Source organism: Cetorhinus maximus, chromosome 26 (assembly GCF_964194155.1).
Source record: "Cetorhinus maximus chromosome 26, sCetMax3.hap1.1, whole genome shotgun sequence".
Lineage (NCBI taxonomy): Eukaryota > Metazoa > Chordata > Chondrichthyes > Lamniformes > Cetorhinidae > Cetorhinus > Cetorhinus maximus.
The window spans coordinates 19,345,993-19,368,937 of NC_135904.1; the positions used below are offsets into that span (position 1 = coordinate 19,345,993).

General features: G+C 41.2%; 1 protein-coding gene across 5 annotated transcripts in view; it reads left to right on the forward strand.

Moving 5' to 3' along the window:
• The window catches only part of LOC144668356 (SHC-transforming protein 1-like), a 121,007-nt gene that overhangs the window by 26,443 nt on the left and 71,619 nt on the right, over nt 1-22,945 (forward strand). For 2 of the 5 annotated variants that reach the window (XM_078530286.1, XM_078530285.1), the window contains exon 2: nt 10,707-10,829. The exons of 2 other annotated variants lie outside the window; for them this stretch is intronic. In XM_078530286.1, the coding sequence (XP_078386412.1) occupies nt 10,734-10,829 (96 nt within the window). In that variant the 5' untranslated portion in view covers nt 10,707-10,733. Of the gene's footprint in view, nt 1-10,220; nt 10,830-22,945 lie in introns of those variants that run through there. One more of the 5 variants, XM_078530284.1, reaches the window with a different exon arrangement.

Consider the following 22,945-nt stretch of genomic DNA (forward strand, 5'->3'; position numbering starts at 1 on the left):
GTATTAATGCAAACATGCCCTTACGACTCGCAGAACAACCAAGTGTACAGAAACCCTGAGATATTACATCCCCACTAGGAGGCCCTCTGGCCTGTTTCAGTTTGCAGGGAGTGCAGTTTATGACAGTCCAGCCTAAGAGGTATCTTTGAGAAAGATTGCGTCACAATAAAGATATAGAAGATATCAACTCAATGGGCCAAATGCCCTCCTTCTGTGCAGTAATGACTTCATGACAAAAAAAAGTGCTTCTTTTCACCCCCACCTATATCCTTACTGGTTTCCTGTTCTCCAACAATTTGTATAGGGGAAATTCTGTTAAACTGTAGTGATCTGAGCAGGGGCCAGAGGACAACTGGGTACAGTTACTGGGACCCTGAGTGTTAGAAAATTCTGGAATGCCAAATTGTTTAAGTTTAGCTTCGTGTCAACATTGTGGAGCCCCAGGAAAGTGGGTTAAGTCACCTTGTCTATTGTCAGAGCACAGAGAAGCATTTTGACTTTGATGGCTGGCTGATGCTTCAGGTGTTGCTGGCATAAACAATGAGGACTGTGGTTAATTCGAACTCTGCAGAACTCTAATTTGCCTGACACACCAAACCCTCCTTAAATTCTTCACAAGGACATTAAATCAATTATTTGCTTAACTGAAATTTAGTGGTGATTGTGTCGCTTAATAAAGGAAACCAAATGTGACCTTGATAAAGTATGTCTATATACCAGTAAAATTGTTTTTACTGATTTCTACTGATATATTCCTGGATTGCTCTGGACTGGTGTGTCAGTAAAATCTAATTTGGGGTCACTTTTCATCTTCAAAAACCAGAATGTTCCCTACTCCAAGTGACAGGGCCACATGTTTGTACACAATGATACCATGAACATGATGCGTGCACAACTTGGGATCCAAATTTCAGCAGGAAATTTTGGATGGGAATCAACCCGAGCGAAGATATTTGATGATGTTGCTGACAGACTGTGTAACAACAGCAAGAGATATGAAAATATTGCTCTAAATCCTGAATAAATATGAATGCTTAGGTTTATCTTGTCAGTATGTTTGCTGACTGTTAAATGATTCCTTTAACTGTGCCTTGTTGGGCTCTTGTTTATTTTCTTGTGGTTTAATACTGTCCAAAATAAAAAATATATACATTTACTGGGTTTCTCTGAACTTTAAACAAGACAGGTAAAGAAACAAAGGTTGTGTCTTGAGGAGGTGTTAATGGCAGAATCATGAACAGATGCCATCCGAAAGCAAAAAAGAAAGATAGAAACAAAAGAGAAAATCCAAAACCAGCAAAGAGAAAGGAACAAAATGAGGACAAAGGTTATGATCTAAAATTGTTGAACTCAATGTTAAGTGCCAAGTCAAAAGGTGAGGTGTTGTTCCTTGAGCTACGTTGGAGAAGGCTGAGGACAGAGAGGTCAGCATGACAGCAAGGTGGAGAATCCAAATGACTGGCAACAGGAATCTTGGGGCCATGCTTGCAGACTGAATGGAGATGTCAAAGTGGTCATTTAATCTGCATTTAGATTCCTCATTGTATGGGAGATTGCATTGTATGCAGTGAATGTATAGGAAATCGTATTGTATGCAGCAAATGTATAGGAAATCATATTGTATGCAGTGAATACAATCTACTAGATTGAAAGAACTATGAGTAAATTGCTATTTCGCCTGGAAGGAGTATTTGTGGCCTTGGACAGTGAGAAAGGAGGAGGTAAAATGGCAGGTGTTTCAACATGGAAAGGTGCTGTGAGAAGATACTGTTGAAGCCGTAATCAACCACATTGGGAGGGAATCCTTGGTTGAGTGAAAAATAAGACATATTGGAAGTGCTGATATGGAAGGTTGCAGCGTTAGAGAGGGGAAAACTGGGCGAATAGAACCAAGCCCTCAGAGGCTGTGAGGAAATGTGGTCAAGATAGCTATGGGAATCAGTGGGCTTATAGTGAATTTTGATTGATAGCCTATCCCAGAAATAGAGCGTCACAAAACTACCATACTTTTCAAAATATTATTGAGGGGTATTGTAAAGTAGGCTTATGTTTGTGTGTGTGTGTGGCTGGTTCTGTCTCTGTGGCTGATTTAACTAAATTAGAGTCGGATAGACTGCAAGGTTGAATTTATCAAGAGTTAGGTGTAAGAAGTGTGTTTGAAATGCTGATGAGTGAGCTAGGGTAAAGTCAGTAGATAGGGTGTGAATCCAATTTGTACTTTTAGGTAAGGGGAAAAGTTGTTGGATTTTCAAAGAAACACATTTCATGTTTAACTGACAGGATAAATAGGGCAAGGTTATTACATTTATTTTTCCCAAAAGGGAAAAGACCATATTGACAACATGAAAGATTTTTATATTATGGGAAAAGTAATTTCCAAAGACATGTGGGAACAATGGGATTTACAGATTAAAGGGGAAGAAATATATTTAAAGAAGGATAGAAGGTTGCATCAAGGGGTGGCCATGTAAGATCTAAAAGATACACCGTCTAAAACAGACTCTAGCCACTTTGCAGAATTTTGGACTGTTGCCTTAAAGGGGGTGTGTAGTTGGGAGTCAGGTTAATTAGAAATTTTGGGATTTGTTATAATATTAAGTAACAGTGTAACTGTAATCTTGCGTATCTGCTTTAATTTTTTTCTTTTGTTAATAAGTGTTTTAATTTAATTTTTAAAAACTCTAAAGGTGTTAGTGGACTCTTTGCTTCTGAATTCGCTCAAACCTTCCTGTAATAAATATAAACTGTAAAACCATTGTGATATCGTGGCCAAGTTTTCCTTGTGGATTTAGTCAGCCTGGCAAAAACAACCTGCCGTATCATAACAAGAGGCAGAGAACTCAAGGAAGAGAAAGTAAAAGTCAGAGATGGAACATGTGAAGGCAATAGAAGGGTGGAAATTGGAAGCAACGTGGATGAAATTGTCCAGTTGAGAGTGAGAACAGGAAATGGCGTCAATACAGTCATCAATATACCGGAAAAAGACTGCAGGAGTCAGCCTGAGTAGGACCAGAACAACAAATATCCCACTTATACCACAATAGGGCAGGCATAGCAAGCAAGCATGTACCCATTGCAACACCTTTTTAATTGGAGGAAGTAAGTGGAGTTAAAGGAGAAGTTGTTCACTGTAAGAACAATTTCAACCAGGTGGAGGATGATGGTGGTGGAAGGAAACTGGTTGGGCCTCCACTGAGGGAAGAAGTGGAGAGCCCTCAGGCTGTCCTGGTGGGGGATGGTGTAGAGAGATTGGATGACTATGGCAAACAGGAGACGTTTAAAGCCAAGAAATGTGAAATTGTTGAAGTGATGGGTGGCATTGGAAGAGTCACAGATGTAGGTGGTAAGAGACTGGACAAGGGGAGACAAAATAGAATCAAGACAGGAAGAGCTAAGTTCAGTGGGGAAATGAGTCTGCCAGGGCAGTCTTGTTTGTGAATCTTGGGAAAGGGGTAGAAGCAGATTGTTCAAGGACTATGAGGTTGGAGGCCATAGACGGAAGATCTTCAGAGGAGATAAGGTCAGTGACAGTCCAGGAAATGATGGCTTGATGTTCAGTGGTGGGGTCATGGTCCAAGATTAGTACACCAAACAATAACAGCACCACCCTTGTCAGCAGATTTGATGAAAGTGTAGGGTTAGTCCTAAGAGAATGGAGCGCAGCAAGTTCAGAGGGAGACAGGTTAGAGTGAATGAGGGGACCAGAGAAATTAAGAAAGCTGATGTTGGAAGTTCTCAATGAAAAAATCTAGAGAGGGTAAGAGGTCAGAGGCAGGAATCCAAGTGGAAGGAAAATAGTGGAGATGGGTAAAAAGGACTCCTGGCCAACGGAATGGAAGAAGAAAAGGAAGCCAATGGAAGAAGAGCTCAGCATCATGCCAAGCTCAAAATTAATTAATGTAAGGTCATAAGGTGATGGAACAGAGGCCTTTGCTGAGGCCAGGTCATTCAGGGTCAGAGAGGAGATGGTCAGAGGGTATTTTGAAAATAGAAAGGAGTGAAATTGGAAGAAGGGATGGGCTCAGAGGGAGGTGAAGGGGAAGAAGGATCCAGATGAGTGTTGGTACCAGTGAGTTGTTGAAGCTCACGATCCTTCACATTTGAAAGGAATGAAACGTTTTTGCTTAAAGCGCTGGATGAGAGGAAGGATAAAATTAAATTGTGGACCAGGACACACAGAATGATTTGGTGCCGTGAAGAGAAAGGTCAAGAGTGTGCATTGACGTTGCATGGTGTTGAGTGTGGACCTCACCAGGATCTGGTGAGAACAGTGGTTCAAGGAACACTGAATGTCTCACAGATACCTGTAACCATGGGTGGATCTGAAACGTGAAGGGTGGAATTTCAGTTGGAATCCACATGAATACGTCAGAGCTGGAGACAGTTGTTGAGGAAGGAGATGTGGTTGTGAAAGTGAGTTTTGGTAGTTAGCTAATCAAACACAACGGGGGAAATAAAAAGCAATGAAGGCGAACTAGGTAAGAGAGACAGAGATTCCATTGGAGAGAAGAGCAGGTTTCTTCAAGGCGAGCATTCCTGGAAAAGAAATGGCAGGTGAATTAAACACTAATACAAAAGCAAAATTCGGTGGGTGCTGGAAATCTGAAATAAAAACAGAAAATGCTGTAAATACTCAGCAGGCCCAACAGCCTGAAACTCCCTCCCAAACAACACTGTGGGTGTACATACACCAATTGGACTGCAGCAGTTCGAGAAGGCAGCTCACCACCACCTTCTCAATGGCAAGTAGGGATGGTCAATAAAAATGCTGGCCTAGCCTGTGACACCCATGTCCCATGAAAGAACAAAGAAAAGCATCTCTGGAGAGAGAAACAGAGTTAACCTTACAGAACCAATGAAAATTCATTGACCTGAAACATTAACTCTGTTTCTCTCTCCACAGATGCTGCCTGACCTGCTGAGTATTTCCAGCATTTTCTGTATTAATCTCAGATCTCCAGAATCTATAGTATTTTGCTGTTGTTTTCTGAACTTAACCTTTTTTTTGCTCTAATTGTTTCCCCTTGATTTTTTTTCTCTTTCTGGTTTTGGATGTCACAAAGAAAAGCTAAAAAAAAACCCAAAATATAATTTATTTTTAAAAATTGTTAAGAAAAATAGATTTTAAAAGGCCCTAACTACATCCAAATAATGTTTTATTTTGCCTCACATTCATGTGTGATTGTTAGTTGGTCTAAGGCCATCTTTATTTCTCTGTCGATCCCTCTGTGCAAGCCCCAGGAGTATAATTTAATATTCTGTACTTGAAAAGGCCTTGCTGTGCTTTTGAACTGGGTATTGAGTCAAACATGCAGAGCAATTAATGGCAATAGATAGCTCTTTTGTGAACTTAATATGTGCATTGCAGCAAGATCACAAGCAAATAACGCATAAAATAGTAAAACAGGGAAACTTGTTGGGGACTGCAGATGGATTTTGGATTATAACATTGCTGGCGGGGGATGGGAGGGAAAGTTTTTGTGAGTCTGCATAGAATGTAAAATATGACCCTATGTTCACCAGCTGAGGAAAACAGGGCTGTCCCTAAGTTGTGACACTCCACCTAGTGGTCCACCTGCAATATAAATTTATTGACCCAGCATTTGCAGGGGTGGGGCACCTCATAGTGAGCAGCATGAGTTGAACTTTCCTCTTTACTCTTCAGTTCCAATTATGTTTATGTTGCAAATAGCTGGAATTCCAAGTTAATAACAGTGTGGTGCAATCAACAGGACATCTGGGACCTTGATGAACAACTGAACCAACAGTTAATCTCTATAACCAATGAAATATAAGGATAGAGAAAGAAACAGCAAATAATGGAGAAGGAAGTGGGATGAATTAGAGTTAAAATTGGTTACAGAAAAAGAAATAGAGAGGAAGAGAAACATTGGGTTAAGAGCGAGTGAGATAAAAAGACAGAAAGGAAAAGTAATGTTTTTTTAAATTAAGCTTTAAAAAGATTTAGGAACAATTTATTACCTACAAGGTTGAGATGTCACGGTTTTAATTGTTCTTTTTCTAGGCCTCCAAGTTTTACTGGCATGTCAGGACCATTAATAGGGTCCATACACTGTGAAATAGTAGCCCTAACTTTCTACTGCTGGTTTAACTTGTTTATGCCACGCAAATCCAGCAATTTCTTGAAGCTATGCAGTTGTTGACAATGAGATCTACACATGTCATCAGCACACCTGTAAATTCCAATAGTAGCTGGAAAAGTATGCCTTTCGTATATAAAACCAGTCAAGTATTGCTGAGTAATTCAACTCTTCACCTTTAATAGAGACACAAATGGCCCAGTAACAAATATTTACCAATATTTATTAAGGGAAAAATCACAATGGAAAGCCAATCAAATCCACAGTTGGGTACTCCTCCTTGTTTTTAGTATTTAATCACTGAAAATCTGGAGTAGCACACTCAAAGGACTCAGTCGTCCTCCAAAACAAGCCCATGCCTTTTGTAAACTCAATCTGGTGTCTTTACTTCTTTCCCAGAAATCCACTATTTTGGCATAATTAGAATAATAAAAACAGTTTCAACTTCTTAAGTTAATGCCTGACCTTTACATCTGCTGTGAGAAAAATAACACCATTTCTGAAAATCTGCTAAAGATCAAGAGACACATTTTGAAAAAGTAAACACAGATCAGTGAGACCACAGTATATAAAACGAAGTGGATGGAATGAAATTGGACACTGCTGGACCAGTGATAGAACATTAGTGCACTGCAAACTGCAGCAGCATAGACGAACAATTTTGGTGTAGATTTCAAAAGTGCTGAAAATCCAAGTTCACTGCAAGAAGTAACCTCTTAATGAGTGCTACTCAGGTGAAGGTACTTGCTTTCACCTAAGCCTTAGTCATCATAATTTCTTGCATCTGAATGTCGCTGATAATACAGTAATCACCTGTGTGCTTGCAACAATGGAAGGGACAGCAACAAACCCACAGGGAGTCATGTTGGAAACTTGTTGGGCTTTTCAAACATCTCAAGAAGAGTGCAAGTGTGGACATTATATAAAACTTCAGATGCCTGAGTGTCTTCCGAAGTTGATCGGAGTGCTTAATGAGCCACGTTACTTTTACACCCACAATTGATAGCATCATCCAAACCCCATGATTGTGTTACATTCTTGGAAACACATTTTCAGGCGCCTGTTGTTCTTTATGTAACACATATGAAGTGACTGCATAGCATAAATCATAATTTTAATCCAGAGATTGAGTTAGAGATCTTAGTACATTCTGAGGCATCTTACTTTTTTTATTCAAAGGTAAATGTTACAAATTAATAACAGATAGAACAGGGAGGAGCCAGGAAGTTATGCACAATACTTCTTGATCCTTAAATATAATTAGGGGAAATCCTGGAATATCATCCATCCCAAAAGAACCTTTGATTTCTTCTTGCTACCTGCCCTCCTATATGACACCCCACTCCTAACCGCTTGATTTCTGCAACATAGGATCCATTAAATCACCATGTCTTGTAGAATAATTCAGCATCTCAATCGATGCACATTAATGTATAACCCAAATAATTGGAAGCACATTAAACATGAAAACATAATTATGCATTAATCATGGGAAAAATATAAAGATAGGGATGGAAAATGTAGGAGAGAAAAACTGTTCCCACTTGTGGAAGGATTGAGAATGAGGAGGCATAGATTTAAGGTAATTGGCAAAAGAAGCATTGGAGACATGAGGAGACTCTTTTTCATGCAATGAGTGATTAGGATCTGGAATGTGCTGCCTGGGAGTGTGGTGGAGTCAGGTTCAACTGAGGCGTTCAAGAGAGAATGAATTATTATCTGAAAAGGAAGAATGTGCAAGGTTACAGGGAGAAGGTGGGGGAGAACTGATGCAGACACAATGAGCCGAAAGTTGTAACAATTCTGTGATTCTATGATAATGGAATTACAAATGCTGCCTTGGCATCAAATCTCTCCCATATCATAATAACCCAGCTGGTAAGGGTTATATGAGGATGCAGGGTGGTCTAAATTGTTCTCTCCTCAACTTATCTCTGCTGGCTCAACAGAATAATTAAGAAAAGGTCAATGCAGAGACTGTACGGATAGTGAGTTAACAGTGGAATCTGGATTTTAATACCACCCACCTGTTAGCTAAATTAAGTTATTTTGTCAACTACAGAGTCCAAAATTAGCTTAGGCAATAAAGATCCCTATGAGTACAGGCCCACAAGGACTGTGTGGGAAAGGAAATTTGTGCACTTGTTTGTAGAGAACCTTTTTCTTGGGTCAAAGGCTAAAAGTGCATTGTTAGGACCAAGGAGAGGAAGCTTATTTCTGCATCCAATCTGTCTCATGGCTGACGTAGCCTGGGGAAATGTGACACCAACATCGCATCGGCAACAAAATAGAAACGCTTTCTATTCCCTGGTTGACAGAAGCACTCAAGCGGCTCATTAATTGCATCGGGAACACTGAGGAGACACTTTTCAAGGACTCTCGTCTACTGTAATTTCCTGAGCCTAGTTTTTGATTGGCTCTTGGTTTTTAATGGTCGTGAAGCTTGGGTTTAAAGAGAGCCTCGTCAGTTAATATAATATTTGTTTCTCACATTTTTAGCCAGGAGTGTTGAGGGCCAGAATGAGAGTCCATCAGCAGTAAGCTGCTCTCTGATATTCCCATCTCTGCTCAACATTTCAGTTGAGATCGTTTAATTAATTGCGTGGTAGCAGATTGCACATATAATTTACTCATTCTGTACGTCATTGTCGTGATTCACAACAGGCAGAGTCAGATCTAAGTGAAATATTCTTATGATAGGTCAGCCGTCAATATTTAACGAAATGTTAAAGTTTAACGAACAAAAGCGGATTAGTTTTCTTTTTTCCTGTCAGCCCACTCAATTCCTGGCTTCCTGTGTGTTTGCCTTGCCTTGTCGTTTTCATTAGGTCTTCAGAGTAAATTTGAAAGGCTCAGGAAGTTGCAGCAGACCGGAGATTGAACAAGCGCTCAATAAAAGGAACTCCAAACTCGGAGGAAGATGCATCATGTCTTCCCAGGGGATTAGTACCATATTTTTTTCATGTGTGGGTTCGACACCCTGCCTGCTTTGTTTTCCCTCCTGAAAATTGATCGAGGCTCTAGCCCTAATTTTCACAACACAAGCGTTCCCCGAAATGTCCTGCTGTATGCTATTTCTAGATAGAATTCCTTTTTGTAAAAATGCGAAGGGGGACAAATATCGAGTGCCGCTCGTTTATTGTATTTACGGTGTGTGAGTCAGAGAGAACTTTCTGCTGATTGGATGAAAGGAAAGCACCCCAGGGATTGTCAGTCAATTACAGCAACCTACACTTCATTCACAGATTTATTAGCATCTACACTGCAGCAGGGCCAGGGCCAGGGCGAGGGGAGGGGAGGGGGGGGGGGAGAGAGAGAGACTCATTCATAAAAGTTCATTCATAAAAATTGCAACAACTCCCCTTGTCCATTCCATGCACAGACCTTAAACGCGGATGCCTCCGGCTTGTAATTCCAGCTGAGGGTGGCTATTGTGTAAAGTCGGCTGCAATGTCTGGAGGAACATGGTGCGGTTGGGGAATGCTGTTTAATTCGCCCGCATAGTGGGGGCAGCTTTTTCCTTAAGGAAGCGGCTATGCGGGGTCTCTGAGGATGAACCTGTCCAAGACAGACTTGCGGAACCCTCCAAGCGCCGGCGTTGTTGAGTTTGTTGAACAGACCTTGAGAAGGCAAAGAGTGGGGGCGAGGTGCAGGACACGTCCACAGTGATAGTTGAAACCATTTATTTTTTTTGGGGGGGGTGGTGGTTGGTGGTGGAATCTAAACCACGCTGGCGCTTTGAAATGGAAACGCTGAATCCGTTTTGCCTTTTCAAGGTGATTTGTTTGGTCGGCTCTCGGCTAGATTGAGGGAGGATGGAGAGAGAAGCCAACCGGGGTTGTAACAGGCGTTTCGGGTTGACTGGGATTGCAGCAGCTTTGAAATCGTTTCCTCCCAGTGCTCTCCCATTTCAAGCAGTGATACAAACTTGCACCATTGCGGTTTGATCTCTCTCTCTCTCTCTGTCTGTGTGGGTTCGGGGAACAGCCGATGGTGCATTAAACCTGCATCTAAAAAAAAAAGTTTCTAATTTACTGTGCTAGCAATGAGAAACAGGATATTAGCGACACACCGATGAAAAAAGCATCGCCAAATCTAGTCTCTAGGTAGTTTTTTTTTAATTGAAAGGGTTTGGAGGAGGATCGCTTACAGCGGTAGGCTATGAGAGAACGGATTCGCTGTAGTTTCACTGGACACCCATCACATGTAGAAGGACTTTTCAGACAGCCGGGCATGATTCACAGGGCAAAGTACAACCGTTTCAGAAACGATTCTTTAACATCATTAGACGACCCACCATCCAGTGCTTCACTCAGAGTCAAGAATCCATCCTCGTCTCCCTGCTCCTCGCTCACGCCCGGCTCCCCAGCAGATGGACTTGCATCTGAGGCACAAGACATTTCGACCACCCTGTGCACCTTCATCCCCAGGATGACCAACCTGAAACTCTCTAACCCGGCCAGCTTGCTCGGCCTCAAAAGCTTTTCCCTGGGCGCGAGAGAGATACCCAGAGTGAAACTGACCAACACCTTTAGTGCCCAGAGCCTCACCCCCTCAGCTCTCGACCTAACCCGCTGCCTGTCTGCATCCTCTCACCCCAAACAGGACCTCCCCAAGGTGACCACAAGCACCATGCAGCTTGGAGGCGGACAACCCGTGAGCGAGGCCAAAGGGTCGCTGCATCCCCGAGGTGATGTCCTGGGCTCTGGCGCACTCTACGCTGTGCGAGTAAGTAAGTTTTTCTTGCTTAACCTTTTTAAAGTTTTTAACATCATTTAACTCAAAGCGATGGAAAACATGAATCCTTTGCCCTGTGCAAATCCAGATGTCTGCCTACCAGTATCTGCATATTTTATTTTAATCTGTGATTTAGTAACTAAAATTACCTCATTTTTATATGTAGATAACAATCAGTGCAGTCAGGCAATAGTTCTGATCATAATGGACTCGAAACATTCCTCTCTTCACAGATGCTGCCATGCATACATGCTGAGTTGCCCAGCACTTTGTGCTGCTTGACTGAAATAAAAACAAAGTGCTGAACTCTAATTCACTCCTTGTAATCTCACTATAAACAGCATTGCCCTGATTTTTTTAAAAAACACTGAAAAACATTTGGTAAACTAATAGAATGTACAGATCATGGACTACATTGCATTTATTTTCTCTCTTGAGACCGACATCCTGATAGAATATTCCAAGCCACAGTATTGATTTGTTTTAGACTTTAGAAGCTGCATGCTGTTTATCCATATGTTTCCTGTCAACAGAGGCTGCTAGCGAGTCTCAGCAGATCGCGTGTGTGTAATTTAAGTATAAGATGAAAGGATTTTGTTTTGTTATTTCTGAATCCGCCGATTCAGTTTTTAAACCCTTCCATTTCTTAGTGTCGGCGCAATAATTATTAATAATTAAAGACATGGTATAGCTGATCTGGTTTAGAACAATTCGCAATTGTGGAAGAAGTAAGTTTTGTTAATTGGGTGGGCAATTAATGTATGTACAGGCTGAAGTTGTGGCTAGTGTAACATAGTGTTGACTGGTATTTATAGAAGGTACTAAATCTGTCTACCTATTATATTAAGGAAAAGTACCTCTGTGGGATGTCAGGAAATGCACCATCACACTTTTTATGCCACACTGGGGTGTCACACTTGTAGGCACATTTGGTGTAGTTAATTAACTCTTGGCCAATTTCTTTCAAATTTTTAAAGAAAAAAATAATACTTCAGTCAGTATGTCTGTAAAGGCAGCCAGATATTTCTTCATGGATTATGAGCATAAAAGGCAATTAAAATCTGATTGCCCTTGCCTTGCACACTTTGCCGGTCATGGCTCAGTTGGTAGCACTGTTGCCTTTGAGTCAGAAGTTAGTGGGTTTAATTTCCACTTCAGGACTGGAATACAAAAATCTAGACTGACATTCCGATGCAGCACAGAGAGTGCTGCACTGTTGGAAGTGCCAGTTTTTGGATAATACATTAAACCAAGAACCAGTGTGTTTTCTCATGTGTGTGTGTGTGTGTGTGTGTGTGTAATAGATCCCATGGCACTATTCTGAGGAAGAGCAAGGGTGTTATCCCCAGTGTCCTAGCCAATATTTATCCCTGAATCAATGTTGCAAAAATGGATTATCTAGTCATTATCACATTGCGGTTTATGGGAGCTTGCTGTGTGCAAATTGGCCGCTGAATCCGGATACACTTGCATAACAACATAAAAAATAAGAGCAAGAGTAGGCCATTTAATAAGATCATGGTTGATCTGATTGAGGTCTTGACTCTTTCTTGCCTGCTCCCTATAATCTTTTAGTCCCTTGTGGATCGAAAACCTGTGTAACTCAGCCCTGGATATATTTATTGATCCAGCCTCCACTGCTCTCTGGGATAGAGAATTCTGAGATTAACAACCCTCGGAGAAGAAATTCCTCCATCTTAAATGAGTGATCCCTTATTTTGAAACTTTCAATGTCCTTCATTAGCTGTCAAGTGTTTTTGGGACATCCTGAGATTTGAAAGGTGTTACATAAATGCAAGTTTTTAAAAAAACTTTACTCACCAATCGATTAAACTCTGACCTCAGACTTTAAGGTTACTATGTCCAATTGTTAAGAAAATAAAGGAATGTAAATTAGTCACAACATTGTGGATTATATGACACTTTTTTCAATGAAACAGTATATTATCTGGGTTTTCATGTCAATGTATAGGAGTACACTAGTATACAATATATTTCAGACAATTTGCCTTTTTTAACTAAAACAATGCATTAAGCAACATAATGAAAGTAGGAATTTGGAGCTAGATGATATCAATTATCAGATCTTCTGAATTTGAGTAACTTTGGAGTGAATTATAGAGGTTCTAAACATCTAGTGTACATTTTGTACATCACACTTTCGCCTGGCACTGTCTTGTGTCACACTGGGTAAATCATGTAAATTTTTATGGCATCCTTGCATTTAATTGAGTGCTATGACTACAAAGTTTCAGTCATTTGCAACTGAACCAGTAAGGAACACAACTATCATAAAGCAAAACATGTACATACATTTCCACTGAAGAGGACAATATCTGAGGAGTGAGTGGAGCTTGGAGGAAGATGACAGGGTGAAGGAAGTGCGGAGATAGCTTCCCACCCTGATGCACTTCTGACATGACTACCTGCCATAGCAGAAAATGCAGGCCAACGTTCAGGATCTGTATTAGAAGTACATTTATCTGATGCATAATTATTAAGTGCCCTCATTTGGTAGTTATGATCCCTTTGTCACCTTTTAAATGATACCTTTCAGCATTCAGTACATATTTAATCTATAGTTCAGTAAACAGATGTTACATTCTGGTCTTATTCCAGGGTCTGCATCTAATGTGGGTTTAGAAAGTAAGATTTATCCTTGTCATTTGGAAGTATGATTCATTCTGAAGCTGTATGTACACACAGATATTTCTGGCATTGTGCCCAACCTGTCAGAAACATCTACAAAGTCTCATAGGAAGTAGATTAGCTCCAGTGAGTCACTGCTTCTGCCACTTCATCTATCATTCATGATACTGAATATATATTTAGCACTTTAGCTGTTCTTTCATGCTGACATGCAGTAGTTTCTTTTCCATTAGCATATAAAGAATAAGCTATTACTAGACACCTGTTTATTTTGAACATCATGGGCCAAATTTTGGTCTTTTGTGCGCAGAGAATTGTACATATTTGCATAATAAAATACACGTGCACACAATCATGACTGCATATTACAGCATATCCAAAATACAATGAATGATTTTTATATGGTCAAAATAGAGATGCATCACCCATGTGTCTGGGGTCTATTTACGACTAATTACATGTGCCAATGTGGACAAATGGAAAAAGTAGTAGAGAGGCAACTGACCAGGTGCAAGGAATTGGGGTTGACTTAATCATATTTTTTTTTTTAAAAAGCCTTTGGATCACAACTTCTTGGTCCTTCCCAATCTCCAGTCAGGTTACAAATCAGAAAGCATGATGGAAATATACTGCAAATGTCACCTTCAGAACGGGCCAGACCAGTGATCGCAGAAAATAGTACAGTAGCTGAAAATAGGTTCATGACCCAATCTAGTAGGCATCAATGAAGTCCCTTGCCTCTTACCTTGACAGGGCAGAGCAGTACTGCTAAGCAGACAATAAATCTGAAGTTTATGTAAGGTGCCTGGTAGGATACAGAGAGCTTGGAAGTGAGAAGCACAGAAGAATATTAAAATGGGGATGATTAATTTTTTGGTTTTCACAAAAATGGAGCACACAGAAATGTAGTCAGTGAGACATCAGTAAGAATCCCATTTAATAAAGTGAAATTTGATTTGGCCAGTTGCTATAAACCAATAACACTGATTATAATGGTCACAATGTTTTAGAAATATCTTAAAAATACGTTGTTGATATATAAGCACGAATGAGAGCTGAACTAAACAAACCATTTTAAATTGAGGTTCTTTTGTACATGAATGCCACTGCTGTTTTTAACTATTCAGAAGAACAAATTATACTTCTATAAATATTACCCATTTTGTAAGTCACGCAATACTGGCTATGCCATAAGCCATAGTAACATTTTTTATTAATGAGTGCCATGATCTCTTAAGATGGCTTTTGATCCTTGGCAATCTTGAGGGGATGGGATGCATCTCTACTTATTTGTAATCTTACTGAGAGATCAGCTTGTAGGGTTCTCCAATTGATTCCTGCTGCACCAGGTTTGGTTCCAATTGTTCATCTCTAGCATTAAATTCTCACCCTCGTAATGTTCCTTTGGACACCAGAATCAGGCTGGAAACACCAGATGAGTATGGTTGTACTCGATCATTCTTCAGGTCTTGATCCAACACCCTTGCTCACTATAATAAAAACAAAAACTGCCGGAAATACTCAGCAGGTCAGGCAACATCTGTGGAGAGAAACAGAATTAACATTTCAGGTCAATGACCTTTCATCAGAACTGAAGAAAGATTGAAATGTAAGAGTTTTTAAGCCAAGGGAAGAGGGGAGGGGGCAGGAAGAACAAAAAGGGAGGTCTGTGATAGGGTGGAGGACAGGAGAGATTAAAAAATATTTCATGTTGCAGAAGCCAAAGAGAGTGGGAATGAGTATTGCAAAGAGGCAAAGTTTGTGCCCAGATGAGGTTTGAATATTTATGTAGCAGCCATCTGAATGAAACATGAAGGGATAAAGAAGCCAGCAAAAAAAAAAACACATGCCGAAAAAGTTGGAGGCAGAGGTCATGATCTAACGGTGTTGAATTCAGTATTAAATCCAGAAGGCTGTAAGAATGTCAAGCTTAAAATTTACAGCATCTGCAGTATTCTGCCCTTGCTCACTATGTTTGAAATCCTCCTTTTTACATACTGAAGGAAATGGTACAGCGACCCCAGCTGCTATCCTGAAGTCTTATAGGATCCCAAAGCCCCCTGAGATGAAAACAGGTGCAATATTACTCCACCTGCTATTGAGGTCAGTGAGAGCTGGTAAATTGGGAATGATGCTCAGTTCACCGATACCACGAAGAGCTATGGGTGATGGAGGAAGATGGTTCATGTCTTAATGGGTTGCATATGTGCAGCTGATTCCTTTGCTTCTTGCATTTTAATATTAAAATTCCTGTTCCGCTGGTTTAAGCTGTCTCCATCAGAAACTAGGTTACACCCATCTCATGAATTTGGTGACACACTTGACTACTTTAGCAAGTGTAGAATCCTGTATTATCTGTCACGTTTGCGAGAAGTATATGAATCTTGTAAGAAATTTCAGTTATGGAACTTTTAGTCTATGTTTACCTAATCTCCAAATTAAAAACAGATTGTACTTTGGCATCATAAATTATCCCCAACAGACAGTGATAACCTTTGGTAAAAAGACATTTGCTGCTTTGTTTTTTTTTGCTCAAATCAGAACAGAAGTAGTATCCTGTATTCCTTGTGGTATTCTCCTTGGTCACTTCCTCCTTTTAGCTGCCATTTCCTCCTGTGTTTTTTCTCTAATTCCCTTGGTCTACCATGCCTGGCAAGTAGACTGTAAGGCTGAAACTTACCGGTATATCTGTTCCCAATTTAAGGCATTGATTGTTAGAATTAAATTGGCTTTATCAATGTCAGACAGGCCAGTTTTATTAACTGTACATGCACTTGCCACAATATCAGCTTGAAATCATCTCCTGAGCCTTTGTTGGTTTTATCTAGTTTGTTCTCCAACTGGGCCAATTTGGATTGCATTTAAAAGCAAGAGGGGGAATTTCAAACATAAAATAAAAACAGAAACTGCTGGAAAAACTCAGCAGGTCTGGCATCACCAGAGAGAGAGAGAGAGAAACAGTGTTAATGTTTCAAGTCTGTATGACTCTTCTCCAGAGGGGCAATTTCAACAATTTTACTACACCAGCAACGTGCGTTGATTGTCTCCAGTTAAGGCATGGACAAAAATAATTTGACGCTGAGTCAAAGAGGAGATACCAAAAACTTGGTCTTCAAGGAGGATGGAGGTGCTGAGGTGGATGGATTTAGGCTGATTATTTCAGAGCATGAGGCCTAGGCAGCTGAAAGCATAGCCACCAATAGTGGGATAAAGTGGCTTGGGTAGATGCACAGAAGGCCAGAGTCAGAGAAGGAGGGGTTGGGGCAAGTATTAGAGGTGCGGAGGAGCCAGGCATGAAGGGATTTAAACACTAACATTGGAAATTGAAATTAAGGGGCCTTTGCAGGTCAGTTAAGTAATAACTGAGTGGGACTTGATGCGGGATTGGATATAAGAGAATTTGGATGAGCTGATGTTTACAGAGGTGGCTTGAAGAGCAGGTACAATTGAGTCTGGAGGCGAGTTTCAGCAGCGCATAGACTGAAGCTTTAAGCGGGTGTTCTGGATGTGGAAATAAGAAAGAATTGTGACGGGAAAGGATCTGGTAATGGAAGCTCAGGAAACAAACAGGGTGCTGAAATTGCAAAGAATGTGGCTCAGCCTGAAGCGCTGTGTGGGGAGGGAGATGGAATTGATGGCAAGGGTATGGACTTATGACCAGGAGTGAAGATGATTGCTTCAGTCTTTCCAATGGATGAACTGGATGAAATTGCATCTCTTCCAAGACTGGATGTCAGGGAGAAAGCCTTACAACACTGACACAGTGGATGAACATTAGAAGTATGGAGTGAGAGATAGCTGTAGCAGCATAAAAGCAAATGTGGATAACATTTCATTAGGTAACAAGCAGAGGAGGAATGGAAGGGAGCCACGGATTGATCCATGTGGCACTCAAAAGATAACGTGTTGGGGTGCTGAGCAAAGATAATACTAGGCATGCCCTAGGTATGACCAGAGAGGTAAGAATAGAATAGATTGTGGGAAATCTCACTGAGCTGGAAAATGGAAGAGAAGTGTTGAAAGAGGATATTGTAATTAAATTAAAAGCAAAAAACTGCGGATGCTGGAAATCCAAAACAAAAATACCTGGAAAAACTCAGCAGGTCTGACAGCATCTGCGGAGAGGAACACAGTTAACGTTTCGAGTCCATATGACTCTTCAACAGAACTAAGGAAAAATAGAAAAGAGGTGAAATATAAGCTGGTTTAAGGGGGGGTGGGACAGGTAGAGCTGGATAGAGGGCCAGTGATAGGTGGAGATAACCAAAAGATGTCATAGACAAAAGGACAAAGAGGTGTTGAAGGTGGTTATATTATCTAAGGAATGTGATAATAGGTGACATTAAGGGTAGAAAGCAGGACGAGCAAGGTACAGATAGCCCTAGTGGGGGTGGGGTGGGGGAAGGGATCGAAATAGGCTAAAAGGTAGAGATCAAACAATAGATGGAAATACATTTAAAAATAATGAAATAGGTGGGAAAAGAAAAATCTATATAAATTATTGGAAAAAAGGGGGATTGGAAAGGGGGTGGGGATGGAGGAGAGAGTTCACGATCTAAAATTGTTGAACTCAATATTCAGTCTGGAAGGCTGTAAAGTGCCTAGTTGGAAGATGAGGTGCTGTTCCTCCAGTTTGCGTTGAGCTTCACTGGAACAATACAGCAAGCCAAGGACAGACATGTGGGCATGAGAGCAGGGTGGAGTGTTGAAATGGCAAGCGACAGGGAGCTCTGGGTCATGCTTGCGGACAGACCGAAGGTGTTCCGCAAAGCGGTCACTGAGTCTGCGTTTGGTCTCTCCAATGTAGAGGAGACTGTATTCAGAGCAGCAAATGCGGTAGACTGAATTGAGGGAAGTGAAGTGCTGCTTCACTTGAAAGGAATGTTTGGGTCCTTGGACGGTGAGGAGAGGGGAAGTAAAGGGGCAGATGTTGCACCTTCTGCGGTTGCATAGGAAGGTGCCGTGGGAGGGGGTTGAGGCATAGGGGGTGATGGAGGAGCGGACCAGGGTGTCCCGGAGGGAACGTTGGCGGGGGGGTGAAGGGAAGATGTGTTTGGTGGTGGCATCATGCTGAAGTTGGCGGAAGTGGCGGAGGATGATCCTTTGAACGTGGAGGCTGGTGGGGTGATAAGTGAGGACAAGGGGGACCCTGTCATGGTTCTGGGAGGGAGAGGAAGGTGTGAGGGCGGATGCGCGGCAGATGGACTGGACACGGTTGAGGGCCCTGTCAACCACCATGGGTGGAAAACCTCGGTTAAGGAAGAAGGAAGACATGTCAGAGGAACTGTTTTTGAAAGTAGCATCATCAGAACAGATGCGACGGAGGCGAAGGAACTGAGAGAATGGGATATTGTAATTGTTGTCTATGCCAAAGGCTCCAGAGAGGTTGAGAAATGCTAACACACCACAGTTAGTCACAGAGAATGCCACTTGTAACATTGATTAGGATTGTTTTGGTGCAGCAGCAGGAATGAAAACCTGACTGAAGAAACTTAAACACGGAATTATGGAAAGCAATGACATTTGCAAAGTCTTTGAAGGGGAAAGGGTTCTTGGAGATTGTGCGAGAGTTTGCAAGAATCTTGTGGGTTTTCTGGAGAATGGTGATGTCAGTGGTTTTGAAAGGAAGGGGATGATACCTGAGGGAGAGAACCATTTACAATGTCAGTTAGCACTGGGGCCAGGTTGGCAAGTTGGATGCTCAGCAATTTAATAGGGATTGAGTCAAGAGAACAGGAGGTGGATTTGAGATCAGATGATGGGGTGAAGTTGACATGTAGACAGTGTGGAGACAGCTTGTAACATTCACAAAATAGTGTCCTGATTTGGAGATAAACTGGGGAGAGGTGTTGAACCTTAGGATCTTTTGAGGGGCAGAATATCAGAGGACATGCATGGTTTAATGTAATAAAAGTGATACAGGTACAGTAATTGTATACACAAAGTTGGCCACTGTGGGCTGTTTTTCAATTCAAAGTTGGGACACTTGGTGGATGTAATTGTCTAGTATTGAATTGTGCCCAATATATTTTCTTTCCACAATTTGGTAAATCTCCAAGACAACTATGGGCTTCTCCAAGTTTTGGTGATGTGGCACAGTCTTAATCACATGCTCCTCAACCACTTCAGTGCTGATCTTCTGAGCAATCACAGGTTGACAAATCTCAGCTTCAGCCACAGGTCCCATGTTGTCTAAGGTGATGTCAATGTGAAGCAGTTTGTCATGTTATCTGCCAGACCAGCGCCTTTTCTTTTGTTGGTACAGATATTTCGACTGGCTTATGCAAACTCATTTGTTACTCTAGAAGGTTTACCATGAGTATGTCAATTTTATCAAGGGAAGTAATCTTAGCCATTTAGGTTCTTTGCTCTTTCATTTTCAATGGCATGTCATTTGCAGACAGCCATTCTATTCTAATAAAGCTGTTTCAAGTTTTGAATTACCTTAATGTATTTTTTTGTGTGTGTTTTGAAGGCAGAAAAAAGGTTGACATTTTGTGAAAGGATGTGCTGTGCAGTTTTGTTGATGACTGCACTTTTCAATGCTTGTACCTGCACTGGTCACTAGCTGAGAAGCTTAATCAGAAATTGGAGCTGAGGTTCCACTGGGGCCTTGCCCATGCCAGGAATTGGTGCAACTGGCAGGATAATATCCAGCAAAATTCATGCATCCCCAATCTAGGTATGCCTCCAATGATGGAGGCACATATAGCATGCCAGGATCAGATCCGAGCAGAAATTGGGTCCACAAGTGTTTAAAACACGTGTCGCCAAATATGAAGTTTGAATTTTACTTTTGTGGCACCTTTGACCAGCGTAGACCCCTTTAATGTTGCAGCATGATCCTGTTCCAACACTGTCTTTCTCACCAGAGGTGGGGGGGACTTCCTCCTCAGTGAGGGACAGAAGACCCAGTTGCACCAAAAATTGCAGGTCCCTCCAGCTGTTTGGTAATCTCTGACCTTGGGATTTATGGCTAAGAGTTATAGGTGCCACACGTCAGCTGGAATCCCTGCCGCACTTCTTAGGACAGAGTGGAGTGCTACAAATTTCAACCCTGTTGTTGCCAACAACAAATGAGATTGTTGGTTCCAATTCTGTGATGTGGTCCAACTTCGGGTGCACTTGACTTATGTTACTTTCTGAGGAGAGAAGTGGATAAACCACATGTGCATTTGGTCATGTTGACCTTCAGGAGTGTTCAAACTGCAGCTTAGAAAGACAAAGGTCTGGCTCTTTCCTCAGTGATTCCAGATTAGGTTAAAAGATCCTGACATTTTTGATGTTTGTAGACCTTTAGCAAATTGATCTCTTTTAAACAACACTTGAGTAACGGTAACGTTTGCCGCTCTGTTCACATCCAGCTGATTCCTGCTACTTCAGCAGAGTTGGCGTTACATATCTTGAAGAATTTTAAACACTAATCTAAATCTAAAAACTACTGTTCTTGGAAGAATTTAATTTTATGAATATTTCTCTTTCATTGTAGAGATGAGTCTTCAAATATTGAACATGTGAATGAGTCAAAACAAAGTATATTCTAAGTTTTGAAAGTCAGCAGCAAAGGCAAAGTATTAAGTGGTTCTTGCTAATTCCCTTTTCAAATATCACAAGGAAGAAATTTTGGGAACAATTTTAACCTAACTCACCAGGCAGAAAAGCCAAGGGAGTTGGGTAGACCATTGGCTTTACACTTTGCTGAATTTCACTCCATTGAAATCAACATGTGATATTGAGTGGGGTGTAAAACCATCAATCCTCCTGATCCCAGACGTTTTCCACCCAGTGAGTTAGCTTAAAATTACCTCCTTTGAGTCAGAAAGTGATTTACTGAAGTATTTTGGGTACCTCTCCGTAAGGAACACAGTGTATCCAATGAATACCATTTTGGCTACAGTTGTTCCCTGCTGCCAGCCTCCTAGCGGTAACTGTGAAGTGGGAAATGCAGTCTTCAAGGCACAGCTTCACTTTTAAGCCATGGTTTGTGATCTGTCGGCCACAGTACACCCAAGATTAGCTTTCCCCGTCAGCACTTTCTTTTTCAGGTTAGGAGTGCAGCATCAATTTTACAAAGAATTACATAGGATATATAGGTCACAATGAGGCCACTTTCAGCCCAACCAGTCCATGCCAGTGTTTATACTCCACTCGAGTCACCTCTGATCTTTTCTCCTCTTAAATCTACCATGTAAGCTCTATTCCCTTCTCCCCTCATATGCTCGTCCAGCTTCCCCATTTGCTTCAACCTTTACATGTGGCAGCGAATTCCACGTTCTCACCACTCTTTGGGTGAAGAAGTTCGTTCTGAATTCCTTATTGGATTTCTTGGTGACTATCTTATATTGATGGTCTCTAGTTATGCTTTTCCCCTCAAGAGGAAACATCCTCTCTACATCCACTCTATCAAAATCTTTTATAATTTCAGCCTTCTTATTTTTCAAGAGAAAAGAGACCCAGCCTGTCAATTTTATCTAAATCTGATATTCAAATCCTCCCCAGCTTTAGAAAGCTTCTGTGTTTTGGTCTAGGTTAGTTTTCTGAATTGGTCAACAAGGGAAAAGATGGCTGCTTTGTTCTCCAGCTGGCTCACAGCTGCTATGTACTGCTCGTTTCCCCCACTGAATCTTGATCACCATATAAGAATTGTCCAGAGAAATATGGTTGAATCCACTTTGAATGTGCACCCACACAAGTGGTGCTTTGCACAAGTGCAGTATTTTCCTCGTCCTTTCAAAATCACCAGGGCTGCTGGCTGGGAGGAAGGAGAAATGAATTTTTTATTGTCAGAAAAAGTGAGAAAGTAGCGGAATCAACATTGGGCACTGTCTGCTTTGTTATCAGACGTTATCTGTGATCGTTGAGCACTCCAAATTTCAGTGAAGAGAAATGGGGGACTGGCTGCAATTGTCCTGATATTTAACAGTGGCCAAGTGTATGGAATTGCAGGAAAATTTAGATCATCTTGTGTTGTATGATCCGTTGATTTATCAAATGAGGCTCATGCATAAATTTTGCAAATCTTTCTTTCAGTAATGTCAATGCAGGGTTGATTATTGGGCAATAGTTTGTCATTGTTCTAACAATTTTATATGGCTGTAATTTCACCAACAAAGAGAGATGTAAATGAGCATAGTCTAGATATCTTTTTTGCTTCTCAGGATATGGATATATCAATCTTGCACTATTTGCCCATTCCTTGTTGCTGCTAAGTAGCCATTATTTTCACAGCCATGTAGCTTTCCACTTCATAGAGCATTAAGAGTCAACTACACCACGTGGGACAGGGTTCATGTGTAGGCCACACTGGGTAGGGGTAGGGGTAGTATTTTTATATATTTTCTGGGGTTCTTCAGAGAATATTCTCTGCAAGTAATAAACTGCCAGCATTTCATACACAATGCAATTGACTTTCTTAAACTAATAACTTCCATAGCAGTGCTGTGGGAAAGCGACAATCA